Consider the following 18,398-nt stretch of genomic DNA (forward strand, 5'->3'; position numbering starts at 1 on the left):
TTAGAAGACTGGGGGCAGAGGCAGGGGGAGAGCATGGTTCCCAGAAGCTCCAAAAGTCAGCCACAGAATGTGTCCATCACTGGTTCGGACCTCACAGGTCAGAGCCAGGCTCAGGCATCTGTATCTTTCAGGGCCTCCCAGGTGCTTCTCACCTGCGGGCTAGGGGGGAGAATCACCGGTTCCACCCTCAACTGTCTTCAAACACTCCAAGTGTCACCACCGAGAAACGTGTGGAAACCCTTTGGGTCCTGATATGGACTGAAGGTTTGTGTCTCTCTGAAATTCCTATGTTGAAGCCCTAACCCCCTACTGTGATGGTGTTTGGAGGAGGGGTCTTTAGGTTTATTTGAGGTTATGAGGGTGGAGTCCCTAAGACAGGATTAGCACCCTTATAAGAAGAGGGAGAGAAACCAGAGCTCCAGTTCTCTCTCCACCACGTGGGCACACAGCAAGAAGGCAGCCGTCTGCAAGCCAGGAATGGAACTAGCCAACACCTTGATCTTGGGTTTCCCAGCCTCCAGAACTGTGAGAAATAAATGTCTGCTGTTTAGGCCACCCGGTCTGTAATTTTTTGTTCTGACAGCCTGAACTAAGACAGTTCCCACAGGGTTCAAAGTCACGGCCCCTCATTCTTATTTCATGCATTTTGTAGGGAGGGACCCACTGCCTCTGGAGGAAGATAAAAATAGAAAAATAAAACAAAAACCAAACTCCAATCTTGACCACTGAAGGGTATGGAAAAGTCTTTTTTTTTTTTTTTTTTAGCTTCCCTACATTTAAAAAAAGAGACCAAACTGGTTTTCAGGAAAATCACTATGTTAAACCAAGTGTTAGCCTGTATTCAACATTCAAATACTTACTGAAAGCCTACAAAGTGTCAGGCAGTGTTCTAGCCCAGTGCTTCCCAGCCTTTGGTGGGCATAGAAACCATCCCGGGGATCTCATTAGGATGCAGATTCTGATTCTGCAGTAGGTCTGGGGCCTGAGACTCTGCATTCCTAACAAGCTCCCAGGTGAGGCCAACCACGCTGAGCAGCAGGGCTCCAGCCCAGCAAGCATCAACCCTGGCTTCAACTTGGAAGCAGCTGGGCAGCTCTGAACAAGTACTGATTTCCAGGCCCCAGCCCCAGACGAAGTCAATCAGACACTCCAGGGTTGGGTCCTGGGCATTTCAAAAGTGCTTCAGTGATTTGAACGTGTGGTCAGAATTAAGAATCACTCTTCTGGGCATAGAGCAGTGAGCAAGGTAGCCCTCAAGGGGAGACAGATGATGAATAAGTAAATTATTTTAGATGGAGATACATGTCATAAAAATAACATAGGATAATGCGATGCGGTCAGGGGGGCCCTTACACTGAAGCACAAATAATGAGATGGAAACACCACCAAGATCTGAAGAAATGACCCCAGGCCGAGCAAAGAGCCCACTTTCCACCTCAAGTCTTAAGGGATGACTAGAGCAGGGTCCCATTCGTGTTTTTAGGAAACGAAGCTAAATACTTCTCTGACAGGCGAATAGGCGCACTCAGAGGGGACAGAAAATAAGACATGGTGCCTCCCTGGAGGTTCTTATGGAAACGTGAACTAACGTTTGTTGAACACCTACTGTGGGTGATGCTTCAGCTCTGGGAGCTGAGAGTGCAGGAAATTCTTCAAGCCCCATCTTCCCACATCCCTGAAAGACCTCATCTGGTAGATCAGGATGGGGGCCCTCTAGCTGGTGGGGAGGGATGCAGAGCAGAAGCTTCAGGGGATGTAAGAACCTTGGGGTTCTTTATGGGTGACTCCTGTAACTGTAGAAAAGACGGCAGCCATTGGCTGCCACCCTGTCACCCCCCTGACACTCTAATGGGAAGGGAGCTCTGGTCCACCTTGGTCACAGCAGCAGCCCCAGAACAGGATGGTTATAAAGCATTGAGGGCCACCTCCTGAGACTGCCCATCCCCAGCTGACTCCCAGGCAGGGTTCGGGGCTGGAAGAGGATGCTTCAGTCCCCTCCCTCCAGAGGCAGAGCCTGTGACTCACGTCTAAGCCAGTCCAGACCCAACAACACTTCCCTGGCCAAGCAATTGGCTTAGGGAAGTCATGTGACCCAAGCCACGCCACCAGAACCTCGGGGCTTCTGCAGAACTGCCTCGGCCACCAGCACTCTCCCCCAGCATTTTTGGGTCTGAGGGGACATAAAGCCAGAGCTGTGGTCACCACGTCCCCACACTGGCTGACATCTGAGCCCAGAGACAAAAACTGAGTCTCAATACTTCACCTTTGACCTCATGCTTTCAGTGACTAAGCCAATAAATTCCCTTTTTCACTAAACCCAATTTGGGGAGGTTTTCTGTCACTGCAGCAGAGGCCTGCCTCATCTAGACGCTAAGACTCCAAAGAACTGCATCGGAGTCACTCACTGTCCTCCGAGCCCCGTGGGGCTGCTGCCTGGGGACCTCTGCAGTCCTCCTGTGTCAGGACTCTGTCCTCTCTACTCGATTGTGAGCTGCTTGATGACAAGGGCGACCTCTTATGCTTGCTCCTACTCCCCACCGAGTGCCCACGGCAGGGCTGGACACACAACAGCAAGTGTGCGCTACACACTTGTGAAACGGAAAGGAGACTGGATAGTCTCGTGGTCCAGGGACAAGGAGGCTGGAAGGGGAGTCAGGCTTCAGTCTCGCCTGGGCTGGGAGGACAGCGGGGGCAGGTGCACTGGAGCAGGGAGGTCATGAGATCCAGAGTCAGATGACCAAGGGATGCTCCCGCCAGCCCAGAGATCTTGGGAAGTCACTAAACTTCGGAGCCTCGTGTTCCTCATCTTTGCATAAACACTAAGAATTAAAGTGTTTAATATTCGAAAATGCCCTTTCATTCCATCACTTGACCACTATTTACTGAGTCCCTTCTATGTGCAGGACCCTATCCCAGAAACCGTTAAACATTTTGCAGTTTCCCTGCTTCCCTCTCCACAAGGGGGACAAGCCCAGTCCTTCCTGCCAAATAGGACTGGCTGCTCCGTAGTTAGTGGAATGATTTCTGATCAGACAGTATCCTGAAGAGACAAGGGCAACAATGGGGCATAGGAGACTCTATCCTAAGAATGGGGCCCCATCTAAGCCAATGTGCCCAGACTAGATGGGACAGGAGCAACAGGAGGAGGACACGGCCAGCCCACGATGAGGCCATCAATGAGCTAGAAACCAGTCAAAAATGCACTCACCCTGATTCTTTACCCAGAGTAGCTAAGTCTTCCTTTCATGGATGGTGCTCATTTTAGCCTCTCAAGTGCCTAGAGAGGATGGACCCATAGTTCCTGGCCTGACACATGTTCATGGCTTAGTCCTGAACATGCGCCGGCCACTTCTGGAAAAATATGCTGGAGGAGGTGAAAAGACAGGACGGGCACCACTGTCCACTGGGTCACCAGGATAGATGGGAGTTTAATGGGAATCCCAGCTGCTTCTCTGCAAGTTCACCCAGTACCATCCCCATCAAGCAGAGGATGAACCGTTTAGAGGTTTACCGAGACCTCCGTGTCCCAAATGGACTTCTCAGACGGCACCCTGAGGGAAGGGAAGTTGATGGTGTAGAAAACAGGCTCTGAGGGAAGGCCCTGGCCTTCTTCAGTGCATGGAACTAACCAAGCATTTCACACCCACAGGCCTAGGTTCCAGTGCCAGCTTCCCTGCTTGTAAGGTTCATGACTTTGAGTGACTTGTGTCTCCTCCCTAGATGTTTTCTGACCTGTAAAATGCAGATAAGACCTGCCTATGAAAATAAGACACGGGAAGACTGCCATCCTAACCTGGTCCTTTGGCCTGGGTTTCTAGTTCCTTTTGCACACAGCCCCATACAGAGCCTTACCAGATTCTTCCAACAGCCCTGGAGTAGGAGGCCAAGTACTATTCTGCCCATATTACAGGTGAGAGAAGAGACACCTAAAAAGATGGACTTGCCCGGCAACTTGGTGGAAAAGCCAAGTAGTACCCATCTACAGTAAAACCTCATAGGGTCTGGAGAAAAAGGAATTTTTAGGAGAGAATTTACATTCCCACCTCCTACACTGTTGGTGGGAATGTAAATTGGTGCAGCCACTATGGAGAACAATATGGAGGTTCCTTAAAAAACTAAAAATAGAACTGCCATATGATCCTGTAATCCCACTCCTGGGCATTTATCTGGAGAAAATCATAAATCGAAATGATACATGCACCCCAATGTTCATAGCTGCACTATTTACAATAGCCAAGACATGGAAGCAGCCTAAAGGTCTACCAACAGGTAAATGGATAAAGAAGATGTGGTATATATACACAATGGAGTATTACTCAGCCATAAAAAAGAATCAAATAATGCCATTTGCAGCAACATGGATGGACCTAGAGATTGTCATATTAACGGAAGTAGGTCAAAGACAAATATCATGTGGTATCACTTACATGTGGAATCTTAAAAAAGGATACAAATGAACTTATTTACAAAACAGAAATAGACTCACAGACACAGAAAACAAACTTACGGTTACCAAAGGGGATAGCGGGGTGGGGGTAAATTAGGAATCTGGGATTAACAGATATACACATTACTGTACATAAAATAGGTAAACAACAAGGACGTACTGTATAGCACAGGGAACTATACTCAATGTCTTGTAATAACCTATAATGGAAAAGAATCTGAAAAAGAATAGATATATATGTATAACTGAATCACTCTGCTATACACTTGAAACACAACACTGTAAATTAACTATACTTAAATTTTAAAAAATAAGAAAATAAAACCTCATAGCTCCCAAAGAGCTTCTGAATGCATCATCCCACTGAGTCCTTCTCACTAAGACCCCCAAGTTAGGGAGCCAGAGCTAAAACCTAGGACTGGCCTGTCTGAGGCCCGGGCAGCTTCCATTCGCTGGCCCATACAGGTTCTGAGAAGAAATCTCCACCCATTTAAGCAAAGCCTGCCTCTGGCAGGAGAACAGACGAGATATCATCACTGGGTCCCTATAGCCTCTGACCGCCTGGAGAAGTCTGAAGAGGCCCATCGAACCACCTCCCAGGGCGAGCAGAACCCATCTACCAGGCTGCAATGCTAGCTGGAACTCCTCTTCCAGAGAAGGGGCCACAGCAACCCAGCGTGTCCCACCCCCGCAGCGACCCTGGGTGGTATGACCCTGGTGAGTCATTCCAAAGTGCCCTCTGCCAGAGCAGCAGGGTTTGTGTCCCTGAAGCTCCATCAGATGGACACAGAGAGCAAAAGGGAAAGAAAACGAAGACACCCAGGCAAACAAAATTGCGGGAGCTGGGGCGGAACACTGAGCCTTTAGGAGCATTGTGAGAACAAAAAATGAGAATTTAAAACTCTCAAATGTGATCTTTCCAGTTGTTGGATAAAGAAAGTACTGGAGTTGCTTAGCAGCACGACTGATTAACGTCTGTACGTTACCTTTCAACAACTTATAGCTACCCTTTCCTACTCAGGGTCACAAAACCACCTTTTCTCAGCTCTGGCTATAATTGTCCACATACACACCATCTGCAGACCCTGCCAAATGCCTTAGGGGAAGAATCTATCTCTTACCTGGATCTGTGCAGTTCTTAGCTGTCTGAGTCCCATTCACTGGTGCCATCAGCCTTCTACTTCTCCATGTGTCTCGTAAAACATGTTTGCTAGCAGAAGCTGTTTTGTGCCCTGGATTGGAAAATAAGTCACAAACACCATTAGATCAACATGGCGCCTGCATTCTCACAATGGCCTTACATGCCTGTATCTAGCTATATCAGCAACAGCCCCATTTGATTATTTAGAGCCATCTGCAAGGAGTGATACAATGACTGGAAGCACAGTATCACCTGCTCACCTACAGTAATCTGCTTCCTAGATCTAGTTCATTGTTTCTAGTCCCAGATTGGTCAGCATGTGATCTGACCTTGGCCAAGACTGCTCCAGTCTCAGCCCTTCACAGGTGCAACAAAGGGTTTAGATAGGTGACCATGAAGTTCTTAGCCAGTAAACATGCTCAGGCATTCCCGCCCTGAAGGATAAAGTCAGCAAACAGGTGGAGAAAGTTGATGGGGTCTGGCCCGCGGCTTCTCACCCTTGAATGTGCACACAAATCACCTGGGAACCTTGTTAAAATGCAGATTCTGATTCAGTAGGTCTGGCCCACAACCCAAGATTCTACGCTAACAAGCTCCCAGGTGACACTGATTCTGTTGGTCCAAGGGCCATACTGAGTAACAAGGGAGATCACTGGTATGGATGCTGATGACCAAGTGCAGCTAAACTCCTAAAGGCCTTCCTGATCCAGCAAATAAAAATGATTCTCACTTTAAGATCTTCAAAGTATTCATTTACCTCTCCTGATGTGCATACTGCTTCAGCTGGATAATAATACCTCTTCTATAATGCTGACATCTAGGAGCCTCTAGGTATTTTGTTATTTCTTGTGTGTGACTGAGGAAGAACACACACCAACTTGCCCAACTGCAAAGCACCAGGTACTAAGGTGTTCAAATAACCTTTCTGGATTTCTGTTGGGAAGGGCCAGTTTTTGACCTTTTACCCTCAAATCACAAAGTTTGGGTTTTGAAAGGCAGTATTAAAGAGTTAAGTCAAGTTCCACCTGATTTTTATCAATATGAACCTCTCTAAATTGTCCCTAACTGCTCAAGAAGGTACCATCTGCTTTATTCCCCATGTCCAGGTTGCTAAATCATGCCATTTCTTTCATTTTTTAAAATGTTAGACAGTAATCGGGGAAAAAAGCATATATACATATGTATATACACACACACATATGTATAACCGAATCACTTTGCTGTGCAGCTGAAACTCACATTATAAATCAACTATACTTCAATTAAAAATGTTTTAAATAAAGTTTCTAGAGGACATTAAAAATTAAAATAGAATACTAAAAAAACAATACTAGGAGGTCCACACCATCCAACTGAACATGGGAATGTTAGCCACCTGAATGTCTTCTGAAGCTTCCGCCTAGCCGCACATCCGCCACTCCCTTCCCTAAACATATTTTTTGTAAGTTTCTTTTTCTCTCCACCTTAAATTTGTATATCCTAAGTAACTCCCAAATCCCTCAGTCTCTCCTTGGATGAAGGACCGTGGCTAGTGGTTCCAGGCACAAGCCGGTCCCGTGGGGATTAAGAGGAGTTGAGAAACGATGCTGAAACATAGCAGCAACTTCCCGAGGGGACAGACTGCCCACAACATTTTTAGGGTTTGGAGAAGACGCGTCAGGACACCCAGGGCGCCCCTTTGGCAGGGGCGAGGGGAGAGCTGAGGCTCAGTTCCCAGCCTCAGAATCTGGGTTTTCGAGGGACGCGGAGAACAACCTTCTCCGCTCCGCAAAATGGAAATTGGTCCACTTAGTCTCGTCCGCCCCAGTCCAAGAGAATCCACACCTGGACCCCGCCGCTGCGCTGTCCACACTCCCTGGGCACCCCAGGGACAGAACTCTGGCGCCGAGGGGGCCAGTGGTTCAGGCTTTCGCCTTAGTAACACAGACCTGCAGCCGCGTTCTGAGGCCCCAGGGACCGCGCGCAGCTCAGGGGAACAGGCACCACAGCTCAGAGAGTCGATATCAGCCCTCCTGGGTGCGCTCTACCTGCCTGGTGTGGAAGGGACTGGATGAACCCTTGAGGCCAACCTGACTGGGAAGGAAAGGAAGACCTCTCGTAGCTGCCCCGCGGCTTTCCGGCCCAAGCCCCCCAACTCCCGGGGCAGGCCCGCACCAGTACCTACCCCAGCTGCCAAAGAGGCCAGACGCACAGCACACCAGGGCCAAAATCGCGCACACGAAGGCAACTTGCTGCCTCAGCATCTCTCGTCTCCTGCGAACTTTGCGCGGCCGCGGGGGGCCGCGGAGCGCCATCCCGGAGCGCCTGGATGCCGTCTCTGGCAGAGGATGGGGAGCCCCACTGGCCGGAGTGCTATCTGTGGCGGAGCGGCGTAGACTGGAGCGGGCGACGCGAGGCTCAGAGGCGAGGGGCTAGGCTACGGGCCAAAAAGCTTCACGGCCCGCGGGCGAGCTTGGCGGGGAAGCCCAGAGTGGGGAGAGGAGGTGCAGGCGCGCGACGCGGCCGGAGCTCAGAGTCCCGCGCGCGGCGTGCGCGCTCCGCTCACCGTGGCTCCGTGGCGAGGAGGCGACGCCGGCACGGTGGCGCTGGCGGCCCTGGCTCGCAGGGCTGGCGCAGCCCTGGCGCTGGTGCCCCTTACCTGCCCGCTCAGCCTCGGCGCCCTCGCCCGGCCGCAGCCCCGATAGCACTCAGTGTGCACCCGTGCCCCGCGCCGCCGCTCGCACTCGCAGCATCCTCCCTCTCCAAGTTTGGCGGCAGCCGCCGGCCAGCGATGTTTCCCTGCTTCCCGGCGAGCCAAGCCCCAGCGGCCCAGTGCGCTCAGACGGGGAGGCAGGCGGGACGCGCGGGACCTGCAACCCTCGCCGCGAGCAGCCTCGACGACGGCCCTCCGGGGGCGAGCTCTCCCCGGGAACTTTCTCTCCGGCTGCTGGCGCCTGCGTCTGCGAGGCCGTGGAGCCTCCCGCCCGCAGCTCTCGCCTCCCTTCTCCTCCCCTCCTGCCCGCCTCTCACCCCCCCCCCACCCCCCCCCCCGCCTCCCCAGCACGTGTACTCCTCCCCTAGGGCGCACTCGCCCGGGCTCTCCTCCCTTCCCCCGTGAGGCTCAACCACTGACCCACACAATCACCCTCCTTCTCCCTTTTTCTCTCCCCCCCCCCCGCCCCTATGGAGCCGAAACAAGCCCTTCTCTAACCCTCCGAGGCTTCTGCAGAGAGGAACGGGTTATGGCACCGCAGGGACTCTGGGAACAAGGGTTTCAGTAGAGCGATCGCTCTAGTCCGGGCTCTGCACGACCCCCGAGGCGACCCGAGACCGCCACGACCCCCGCCCCCGGGGCGGGAGATGCAAGAGAAGATTAATTGCTCGAGCAGAGCTAACAAACAGGCTTGCACCAAGCCGACGAGCGCCCGCGCCCCCAGGGCCGGTTCCTCCAGGGCTCTCGAGGCGGGCTGGGGAGCCGGCGGCGGGCGCTACGCCGACCTGCACAAAGCTGGAGACCCGGCAGAGAGAAACCCGAGAGTTCTGCGCCCCACGGGGTTTCTGGGTTTTGTTTTGTTTTGTTTTTCCTCCTTTTCTCTGATCGGCTCTCTAGTGTAAACCACTTTAAAAAATGGGGCAGGAGGGAGAATTTCAGAAGCGCAGCAGCTGAGTTGAAATCCAGGTGCAAGCGGGTGGTGGGGACCTTTAGCGGAAGGGCCTCAGCCCAGAGGGTTTGTGGCTACCCTGGGAATGATTTCCTTCCCTGGCCAACTCATCAAGCCCCTAGTTAGGGCCTGCCAGGGGTTAAGTCCACTTAAAATCCTTTTTGGAACAAGGCCAGCTCTGTTTAATTAAATAAATACCCACTGAGTGCGGGATTAATACCAAGTGCCAGCCAGAGAACAAAACAAAACAAAACAAAACAACCAAAAAATGTGTAAGATCCAGTTCCTGCTTTCAAGGAACCCCAAAGCAAAGGGGAGCCAGACCCTTAGATAAATGCCTGTTTAATAGCGTCAGTTCTAAAAGTCACTGTTTTTGCGGAATGTGTGTTATTCCATCGCTACTCAAAATGTGGTCCACAGCAGCATAAACATTGCCTGGGAGCTTGCAAGAAATTCAGGCTCTAAGTTTCCAGCCCAGACCTACTGAGTCAGAATGTGCATTTTTAACAAGACCCCCTGGAGATGTGTGTGCACATTCAAGTGTCAGAAGCATGGCCCTTTCAAATCTGTCCCAATGCTTCTAGTGAGGCACCATCTTCACAGTTCCTCTTGGACTGACCAAGCAAGGAGAATTTTGCTTGTGCTAGCCTGGCATAGTGACACAGGTGAGAGGTACCTGGAGGGCCAGGGGAAGGAGAAGATTCACTAATTATTTTCAGTAGTCCCACGGATACTGAAGGCATGAGCACAAGACTAATTGCAGTAGAAACCCCTAGAGGAAATGAAATGGAAAAGACCGGGGTTGCCCTTGTGTAGAACAGCTCAGGATTCTGTTTTGTCTCTAGAGCAGCCTTACCATCGAGGATCTCCCTGTATATGGGTGACCTCTACCAAGCATACCTGCCGGTGACAAAAAGAACACTTTTCATATGTTTGAAGAATTTTCTTCTTATTGACCAGACTGTACAAGGATTGCTATTTATCAATAACAAATAAAAGACCACAGAACAGTGTTAAAATGGGCATTTGGAAAGCTAGCCAAGAGCCCTTGGCATTGTATTTTCACCAAAGGAAAAAGTTAAAGCGATAATATACTATTGTCCCGCCGTAAGACAGCATTTGGGTCACATTGGTTAAAGCATCTCTAATGAACAAAATGGCATCTTATTATACATGCACCCCAATGTTCATTGCAGCACATTTACAATAGCCAAGACATAGAAGCAACCTAAATGCCCATTGATAAATGAATGTATAAAAAAGATGTGGTATATTTATACAATGGAATATTACTCAGCCATAAAAAATGAAATGATGCCATTTGCAGCAATACAGATGGACCTGGAGATTATCATACTAAGTGAAGAAAGCCAGGCAGAGAAAGACAAATATTTTATGATATCACTTATCTGTGGAATCTAAAAAAAAATACAAATGAACTTATCTACAAGACAGAATTAGACCCAGAGACATAGAAAACAAAATTATGGTTACTAAAGGGAAAAGTGGGGTGGGGGGAGGATAAATTAGGAGTTTGGGATAAACATATGTATACCACTATATATCAAATAGATAACCAACAAGGATCTACTGTATAGCACAGGGAACTATATTCAATATATTGTAATAACCTGTAAGGGAAAAGAATCTGAAAAAGAATATATATCTATATATATATAGATAGATATGTGTGTATATATCTATATATATGCATATATGTATAACTGAATCACTGCTGTACACCTGAAACTAATACAACATTATTTTTTTTACATCTTTATTGGAGTATAATTGCTTTACAATGGTGTGTTAGTTTCTGCTTTATAACAAAGCGAATCAGTTATACATATACATATGTTCCCATATCTCTTCCCTCTTGCATCTCCCTCCCTCCCACCCTCCCTATCCCACCCCTCCAGGCGGTCACAAAGCACCAACCTGATCTCCCTGTGCTATGTGGCTACTTCCCACTAGCTATCTATTTTACGTTTGGTAGTGTATATATGTCCATGCCTCTCTCTCGCTTTGTCACACCTTACCCTTCCCCCTCCCCATATCCTCAAGTCCATTCTCTAGTAGGTCTGTGTCTTTATTCCTGTCTTACCCCTAGGTTCTTCATGACATTTTTTTAATTCTTAAATTCCATATATATGTGTTAGCATATGGTATTTGTCTTTCTCTTTCTGACTTACTTCACTCTGTATGACAGACTCTAGGTCTATTCACCTCACTACAAAAATACAACGTTATAAATCAACTATACTTCCATTAAAAAAACTTATTGAAGCTTAAAAAATGGCATCTTATTACTAGGATTTAGTATTTTCCTAAAACTTGTGTCCATGGAGCTCATGTAGGGCTGGCAAAAACAGACATTTCCGAATCCAAAACAGGCCAGAGGACTCCTCAGGTGTCTGTCCTTAAGCATTTAGTCAGCTCTTTAATAGAACGTTTCTTTGACATCTTTCACCTGCTCTCCGTTAATAGAACCTTGGAATAATTTCATATGCACAAATGGATTCCTTTTATCTGACAGTTTAAAAAGCAATTCATTTGAAATTGTACTTTTTGCTTCATTTAAATACTGCCCATTACCAAATAGCCTTTGCTGCAGCTCTAATGACTCACCCTGCAGAAGAGAGAATTGGATTTTATGTACCTTTCAGATTCAAAGCATCCTGGAGCATTTTCTAAGCAAGGCCATGGAGACAAATGGAAAGTGCATTTCTGGGTTTATCTTAGTTAGCCTAGTTGTGGCTTCAATGACATTGGATTCTGAGTATCCCCTCTGCAACAGTATTTTCTGTGATGTGACATAGTAGGAGACTGTCCACATGACCCGTTTTCAGCATTTTGATAGGAAGGCTCAGTCTGTGCAGATAGGTACACTATATTTTTTCTTAAATATTCATTCCTATGACATGAAGAGCCTCACCATTTAATTCATCTTCTTACTCGTTTTTTTTCCGAGTTTACTTAAACAACCTTCTCCATGAATTGTAATTCCTCCTGCTGTGTCTTCCAGATAGCTGTATCAGTTGGCACCGCCTAGGGCAGCAGTTCTCAAACTTGACTGTGCTTTAGAATCCCCTGGAGGGCTTGTTAAAACTCAGATTGCTAAGCCCCACCCCAGGGTTTCAGCTTCAGTAAGTCCGGGGTGGGGCCTCAGAATTTGTATTTCTAACAAGTTCCCAGGTGAAGCTGATACTACTGGTCCAGGAACCACATTTTGAGAACCACTGGGCTAGGTTATGCTGTGGTAACCACAAAAAAACGGTAAAACAACAAAAGTTTGCTTCAGGGTAGCAGAATATTCGACTCCAAAACATGCTACTTTGGCATAAGGATTATTTTGAGCTGAAGGCAAATAAGAAGAAGCAAATACAAGAAAAACGTCCCCTATTTGCCTAAATGTAGGAAATAAATCTGTAGAGATTATTTCCCTCTGCTCTGTGCCAGGAAGGACAGAAGTTAATCACTGGCAACAACTCTAGATCCTTATCAGCCCAGGGACAGCACCAGAGGAATCTATCTACAAACTTTGCTAAAACTCACCCAGGGCTTCCCTGGTGGCGCGGTGGTTGAGAGTCCATCTGCCGATGCAGGGGACACGGGTTCGTGCCCCGGTCTGGAAAGATCCCACATGCCGCGGAGCGGCTGGGCCCGTGAGCCATGGCCGCTGAGCCTGCGCGTCCGGAGCCTGTGCTCCGCAACGGGAGAGGCCACAGCAGGGAGAGGCCCGCGTACCACAAAAAAAAAAAAAAAAATTGCCCTTATCCGCCATTGATCTCCCCTTATATTTGCCTTCTCACAATTTGCCACCCATGGAAGCACGAAATGTTTTTCCTTTGTCTTCTCACGTCTCTAAAGATGTACTTTTACTTTGTTAAAATGCTATATAAGCCCAAGTTCTTACCACCCCTTTGAATTACTAATTACTGGGTAATCCCATGTGTACGCACAATGCACAGGTGAATAAACTTCTGTTTGGTTTTCTCTTGTTAATCTGTCCTTTGTTGGTCTAATTTACAAGGCCCCAGCCAATGAACCTAAGATAGGTGGAGGGAAATTAGTTTTTCCTCCTCTACATTTCTTGTCTATCAAGAGGTGTGTGTCTTGAGGGCAGTTACTCATGTTCTTAGGAACAGCCACAGTCTCAAATATTGCTGCTCGCCATGTCAGAGGGAGGAGAGCCCACTGGAGGGGCTTGAGCTGGCAGCTGAGGACTCTGGACTCTGCACACCGCTGCTCACCACTCAGTGGCCAAAGCCAGGCACGTGGCCCCAGCAACATGGGCAGGTCTGGAAGTGCGCTTCTTCCACTACAGGCTGAACTCTGCAATCTGCAGTGGACAGCCCCCATGACAACCACACCAGGGCAAACCTCATCCCACTTCCTTGCTTTCTGGGACCTTTCTTGGCCACCCCTTCCCCCTCCCTGGTAGAGTTGGTCCAGCTTGTTGCAAAGCCCCTGACGTACATCTCCATTATAGTCGTTACATCACATGGTCTTGTGAAATGGGAGAGAGTATCTGTCTCCTCCTGGCCAGTGAGGACCTCAAGGACCTGCTGTCTTGTCTGCAGCTCTGAACACAGTATCCAGCACATTAGGTACTTAATAAATGATGTATTTATAGAATGAATGAATATACACATTTTGGTTACAATGTGAAGAAGGTAAAAAATACTTGTCCTGTTAGGAGGTGCCCCCTCTCACCAGCACTTCAGCACCACCCCAAGGTCCCATTCATCTTCACTGTCAAGGTTACCAGTGATCTGTGGAGACATCTCAGCAGAACTGGACACTCTTGAACACACCCTTCTTTTTTTTTTTTAATATTAAGAAAGAAAAACTTTTTAATGGTTAATAGATCCATTTAAACAACAGTACATATAGTCATCATTGCCAGACTTAATATGAGATGTTAAATGTTTGATCCAATTTTCCTTCCCGGATAAGTTTTTCTTTCCTATCTCTGTCCATTTTGAAAACACAATACCAGAAGAGGAGGGGCCCAATTCCTAACAGAGCTCCTAAAAGTGAGGTCTTGGGAGTGGGTCTGAAATTGGGATAGATATTTGCTAATCTTGCATAGGTCCAACGAATCAAGGCAGCATCTTCGATGACCCCATGACGGCTGGGGTCGATGTACTGAAGCAGGTGCTCCCGTTTAAGCCGGGATCTTATGGCCAAACGCTCGGCTTGTGCCTTCTGAGTTTCCGGAGATATGTCGTATTCAGCTGGGTCAAGGGTAGTGGGCAGGGTCGCCAGGTGCGACGGCTTGTACCTGGGGAACGACATCTTGACGACCCGGCGCGCAACTGCGCCTAAACACACCCTTCTTAAAACTGTCACGGGCCTCCCTGGTGGCGCAGTGGTTGAGAGTCCGCCTGCCGATGCAGGGGACACGGGTTTGTGCCCCGGTCCGGGAGGATCCCACATGCCGCGGAGCGGCTGGGCCCGTGAGCCATGGCCGCTGAGCCTGCGCGTCCGGAGCCTGTGCTCCGCAGTGGGAGAGGCCACAACAGTGAGAGGCCCGCGTACCGCAGAAAAAAAAAAAAAAAAAAACTGTCACATCCTTAACTTTTTTAACAGTGTGTGCTTATGGTTTTTCTCTTCCTTCTCCACCCGGCTCTTCCCTCGGCCCTCTATGCCTCTGTTCTAGGCCCTCTTTTTTTCTCTCGTTACACCCCTCTTCCCAGGAGAGCTCATCAATTCTCTGGCTGGAGTTATTTGCTCTCCGCTGCTGACTCGTAAGTCTGTATCTGGAGCTGGAGTCTTTACAGGAATTCTGACCCGCGCGTCAGGAATCTGAGGCTCATCCTTGTCTTCCTGCCTCTCCCGCACTTCCTTCCAGTCCATCGTCACTCAGGCCTCAGGTTTGTCCCCTTATTGCCATCCCCATTATCACCTCTGGCTCCATGCCTCACCTGCGCCCCGCGGCAGCCTTCTTAACCAGTGTCTCTAACCCCAGTCTTTCCATCACATTCCTTCCTCCAACCAGCAGCTAGGGTAAAAGGGAAAACCCGGTCATGTCCCTTCCTCCCATAAAAGCTTCAGAGACTCCCTGCTGCTCTCAAGCTAGACTTCCAGCTCCCGAGCTTGACATACAAGATCCTGCATGATCTAATCAGTACTTTCAACATTGGCTGCACATTCAAATCGCCTGGGGGGCTTTTAAACCACCTGGGGGCAGGAAGTGGGCATTGGTATTTTATCCAAGTGTGTTCTCTCTACCCTGCTCCCAACCCTCCCAGCTCCTCCAGCCCAATCTCTCATTATTCCCTTCCTTTCACTCCAGGCTCCAGCCACTCAGAATCTCTTTCAGGTTCTTTCTTGCTCTTCAGAGGTGACCCTTGTTTCATTTTCCTTGAACAGTCTTCCCACCTCCAAAGCCCCCTTTGCCTGATGGTATGGACTGAATGTTTGTGTCCCTACAGAATTCACATGTTGAAACCTACTGTCAAATGTGATGGTGTTAGGAGGTGGGGCCTTTGGGAGGTGACTAGGTCATGAGGGTGGGGCCCTCATGGATGGGATCAGTGCCCTTATAAAAGGGACCCCCCAGAGAGCTCCACCTCCCCTTGTGAGGACACAGCAAGAAGACAGCCATCTATGAACCAGGAAGTGGATCTCATCAGACGCTGAATCTGCTGGCACCATGATCTTGGACTTTCCAGCCTTCAGAACTCTGAGAAAAAAATTTCTGTGTTTATAAGCCACACAGTCTGGGTATTTGTGTTATGGCGGCCTGAGCTAAGACACCTGGCTAACTCTTTCTGTTGCTTCCAACCTTAAAGGAGATATCATTTCCTCTGGGAAGCCTTCCAGGACCACAGAAGTCTGAGTTAAGAGCCCCCTCTTCTATATTTTTATGGTGGCTTGTACTTCTATCAAATAATTCATCATGCTGCATTGTAATTGCCTATTTCCTTGTGTATGGTTTCCAGCAGACTCTAAGCTCTGTGGGGACAGGAACCATGTCTCCCCTGCACACATCTCCCCTCACTGGACTTAGTAGGCCCTCAGCAAATACTCATGGAAGGAAGGGACAAGCGTACCTGTTCCACATTCAGCAAATAGGACTTGATCTGTTATGTTCCTCCCACTGGCATCTGCCATATGCAGTGTTTTCACCATCTCCTGTCTTTTGATCCCCATAGTAGCCCTGGGGAATAGGCAGCGGCAGAATTAGCATCCACATTTTATGGATGCTTCAGGAAGCTGAGGCTCCTGACAGTTAAGTGGCCCACTTAAGTTTGCAAAAGGAGTTAGAGGTACAGCTAGGATGTGAACCTGGTCTTCTGCCCATTAGCCATACCCTTCACCAATGACACCATGCTACAGCTACTCGTTCTGATAGGTGTGCCAACTAGCTCTTTGGGTAGAGATAGAAGGCTATATATGATATCCCTGTTTCCTTCCTGGTCATCTCCTGGTTACTGACTGATGGTGGGAACTCTCAGCCAAGGCCAACTAGCAGAGGAAAGATGCTCAAACAGGCTGAGCCTGGGGGTTCCCTGAAATCAAGTTATGCAGCTGCTCTATGTTTTGTAAATCTGATTCTCAGATTTCTTGGATTTAAACAAGGGAATGACCAATCCCTTTGCTCACATGTATTGAACCCCTAACTGTACAGCACTTACCACACCATAAGCCTATGAACAATGTTGTCAGTTAAAGACCAACCTACTGTGGAAAAGAAATCCAGCACTAGAGAGTCATAGAGAACAAGCAGTTTTTTTTATGCAAGAGTCCCCATAGAGCCATCCCAGGTTTGTAAGGTAGCTCTACTACTCCTCATCACTCAGGGGCCCAGGCTCCTGCAACGTGGTGGCTCTGCCATCCTCTAGGGCACTCTCATCATCTTCACAGTCAAAGCTGATTCACCAGCACACCTGGGTTTCAGTCCACAGGACGGAGGAGGAGAGCACAATGCAGGAACACCCAATGTCAGAAGTCCCAGCCCCAGCCTGTGTCAGTTCTCACAGTCCACTGGTGGAAACTTAGTCCCATGACCACGCCTACCCAAGAAGGGTTGAAAATGCCTACCTGAGCATCCTGTGCCCTGGAGAATCCTGTTACTGTGGAAGCAGAGGAGGAGGGATTTGGATGGGCAACTATCAGCCTCCACCACAGATGTGAAATTGTGACTTAAGGAGACTAAGTGGCTTGGCCGAGATCCCCAGGGTAATAAGTCACAGTCCAAGCCTCCACTCCAAGGTGCAGACCCCCGAGTGCACCCACTGCCCCTCTGATCGCTTGGAGCTTGTCAGTCTGAGAGTAGAAATAAGGCAGGTAGAGCTTACCACAAGGGACCGTAGGAAGGGCTCTTTGGCAAGGGACATGGCTCATAGATGTCTCCACTTTAGACCCTTGCTAATGTTCTGCTGTTGGATTGGCCTCTCCACGCTCACTATGAAACATGACATTGCACAAAAGCCGGATTTTCCTTTATAATTGGTGTACTGAGCAGCCAAAGGCTATAGCAGCTTGGGTTTTTGTTTTTCTGTGAAAGTGCTCTATTTTGTTTTCACATTTCTTTATTTCTTTCTAATGGCTCAGGTAGTGAGGTGGATGGACCTGGAGTCTGTCATACAGAGTGAAGTAAGTCAGAAAGAGAAAAACAAATACCGTATGCTAACACATATATACGGAATCTAAGAAAAAAAATGTCATGAAGAACCTAGGGGTAAGACAGGAATAAAGACACAGACCTACTAGAGAATGGACTTGAGGATATGGGGACGGGGAAGGGTAAGGTGTGACAAAGCGAGAGAGAGGCATGGACATATATACACTACCAAATGTAAAATAGATAGCTAGTGGGAAGCAGCCGCATAGCACAGGGAGATCAGGTTGGTGCTTTGTGACCACCTAGAGGGGTGGGATAGGGAGAGTGGGAGGGAGGGAGATGCAAGAGGGAAGAGATATGGGAACATATGTATACGTATAGCTGATTCACTTTGTTATAAAGCAGAAACTAACACACCGTTGTAAAGCAATTATACTCCAATAAAGATGTTTAAAAAAAAGAAAAAGAAAAAGAAAAAAGCCCTGGCCTCTCTGCATCTCTGGAGGGGCCTGAATACGTGGGTAGAAATGACAGTCGTGCCAGGAGAAAAATGACAAGGGCGGGGAGAGAGAGACGGAGAAAGCATTGGAGGAG

General features: G+C 48.5%; 2 protein-coding genes across 3 annotated transcripts in view; both read right to left on the bottom strand.

Annotated features, from left to right (window-relative positions):
- SLC24A4 (solute carrier family 24 member 4) overlaps positions 1-7,882 on the bottom strand; it is a 178,418-nt gene extending 170,536 nt beyond the window's left edge. For both annotated transcript variants that reach the window (XM_060097934.1, XM_060097933.1), the window contains exons 1-2: positions 7,753-7,882; positions 5,569-5,679 (exon numbers count right to left, since the gene is read on the bottom strand). In XM_060097934.1, the coding sequence (XP_059953917.1) occupies positions 5,569-5,679; positions 7,753-7,882 (241 nt within the window). The remainder of the gene's footprint in view (positions 1-5,568; positions 5,680-7,752) is intronic.
- Positions 7,883-14,120: 6,238 nt separating this feature from the next.
- Positions 14,121-14,530, bottom strand: LOC132489017 (NADH dehydrogenase [ubiquinone] 1 beta subcomplex subunit 4-like). The gene has a single exon (XM_060097935.1). It carries the CDS (start codon positions 14,528-14,530, stop codon positions 14,141-14,143), a length of 390 nt encoding a protein of 129 aa, XP_059953918.1. The 3' UTR covers positions 14,121-14,140.
- Between the last annotated feature and the right edge of the window lie 3,868 nt (positions 14,531-18,398).

The sequence above is a fragment of the Mesoplodon densirostris genome, chromosome 4, assembly GCF_025265405.1.
Source record: "Mesoplodon densirostris isolate mMesDen1 chromosome 4, mMesDen1 primary haplotype, whole genome shotgun sequence".
Taxonomy (NCBI): Eukaryota; Metazoa; Chordata; class Mammalia; order Artiodactyla; family Ziphiidae; genus Mesoplodon; species Mesoplodon densirostris.

Excerpts from the sequence above, each read along its gene's own strand:
- LOC132489017 (XM_060097935.1), bottom strand. The coding sequence starts at position 14,530 with ATGTCGTTCCCCAGGTACAAGCCGTCGCACCTGGCGACCCTGCCCACT.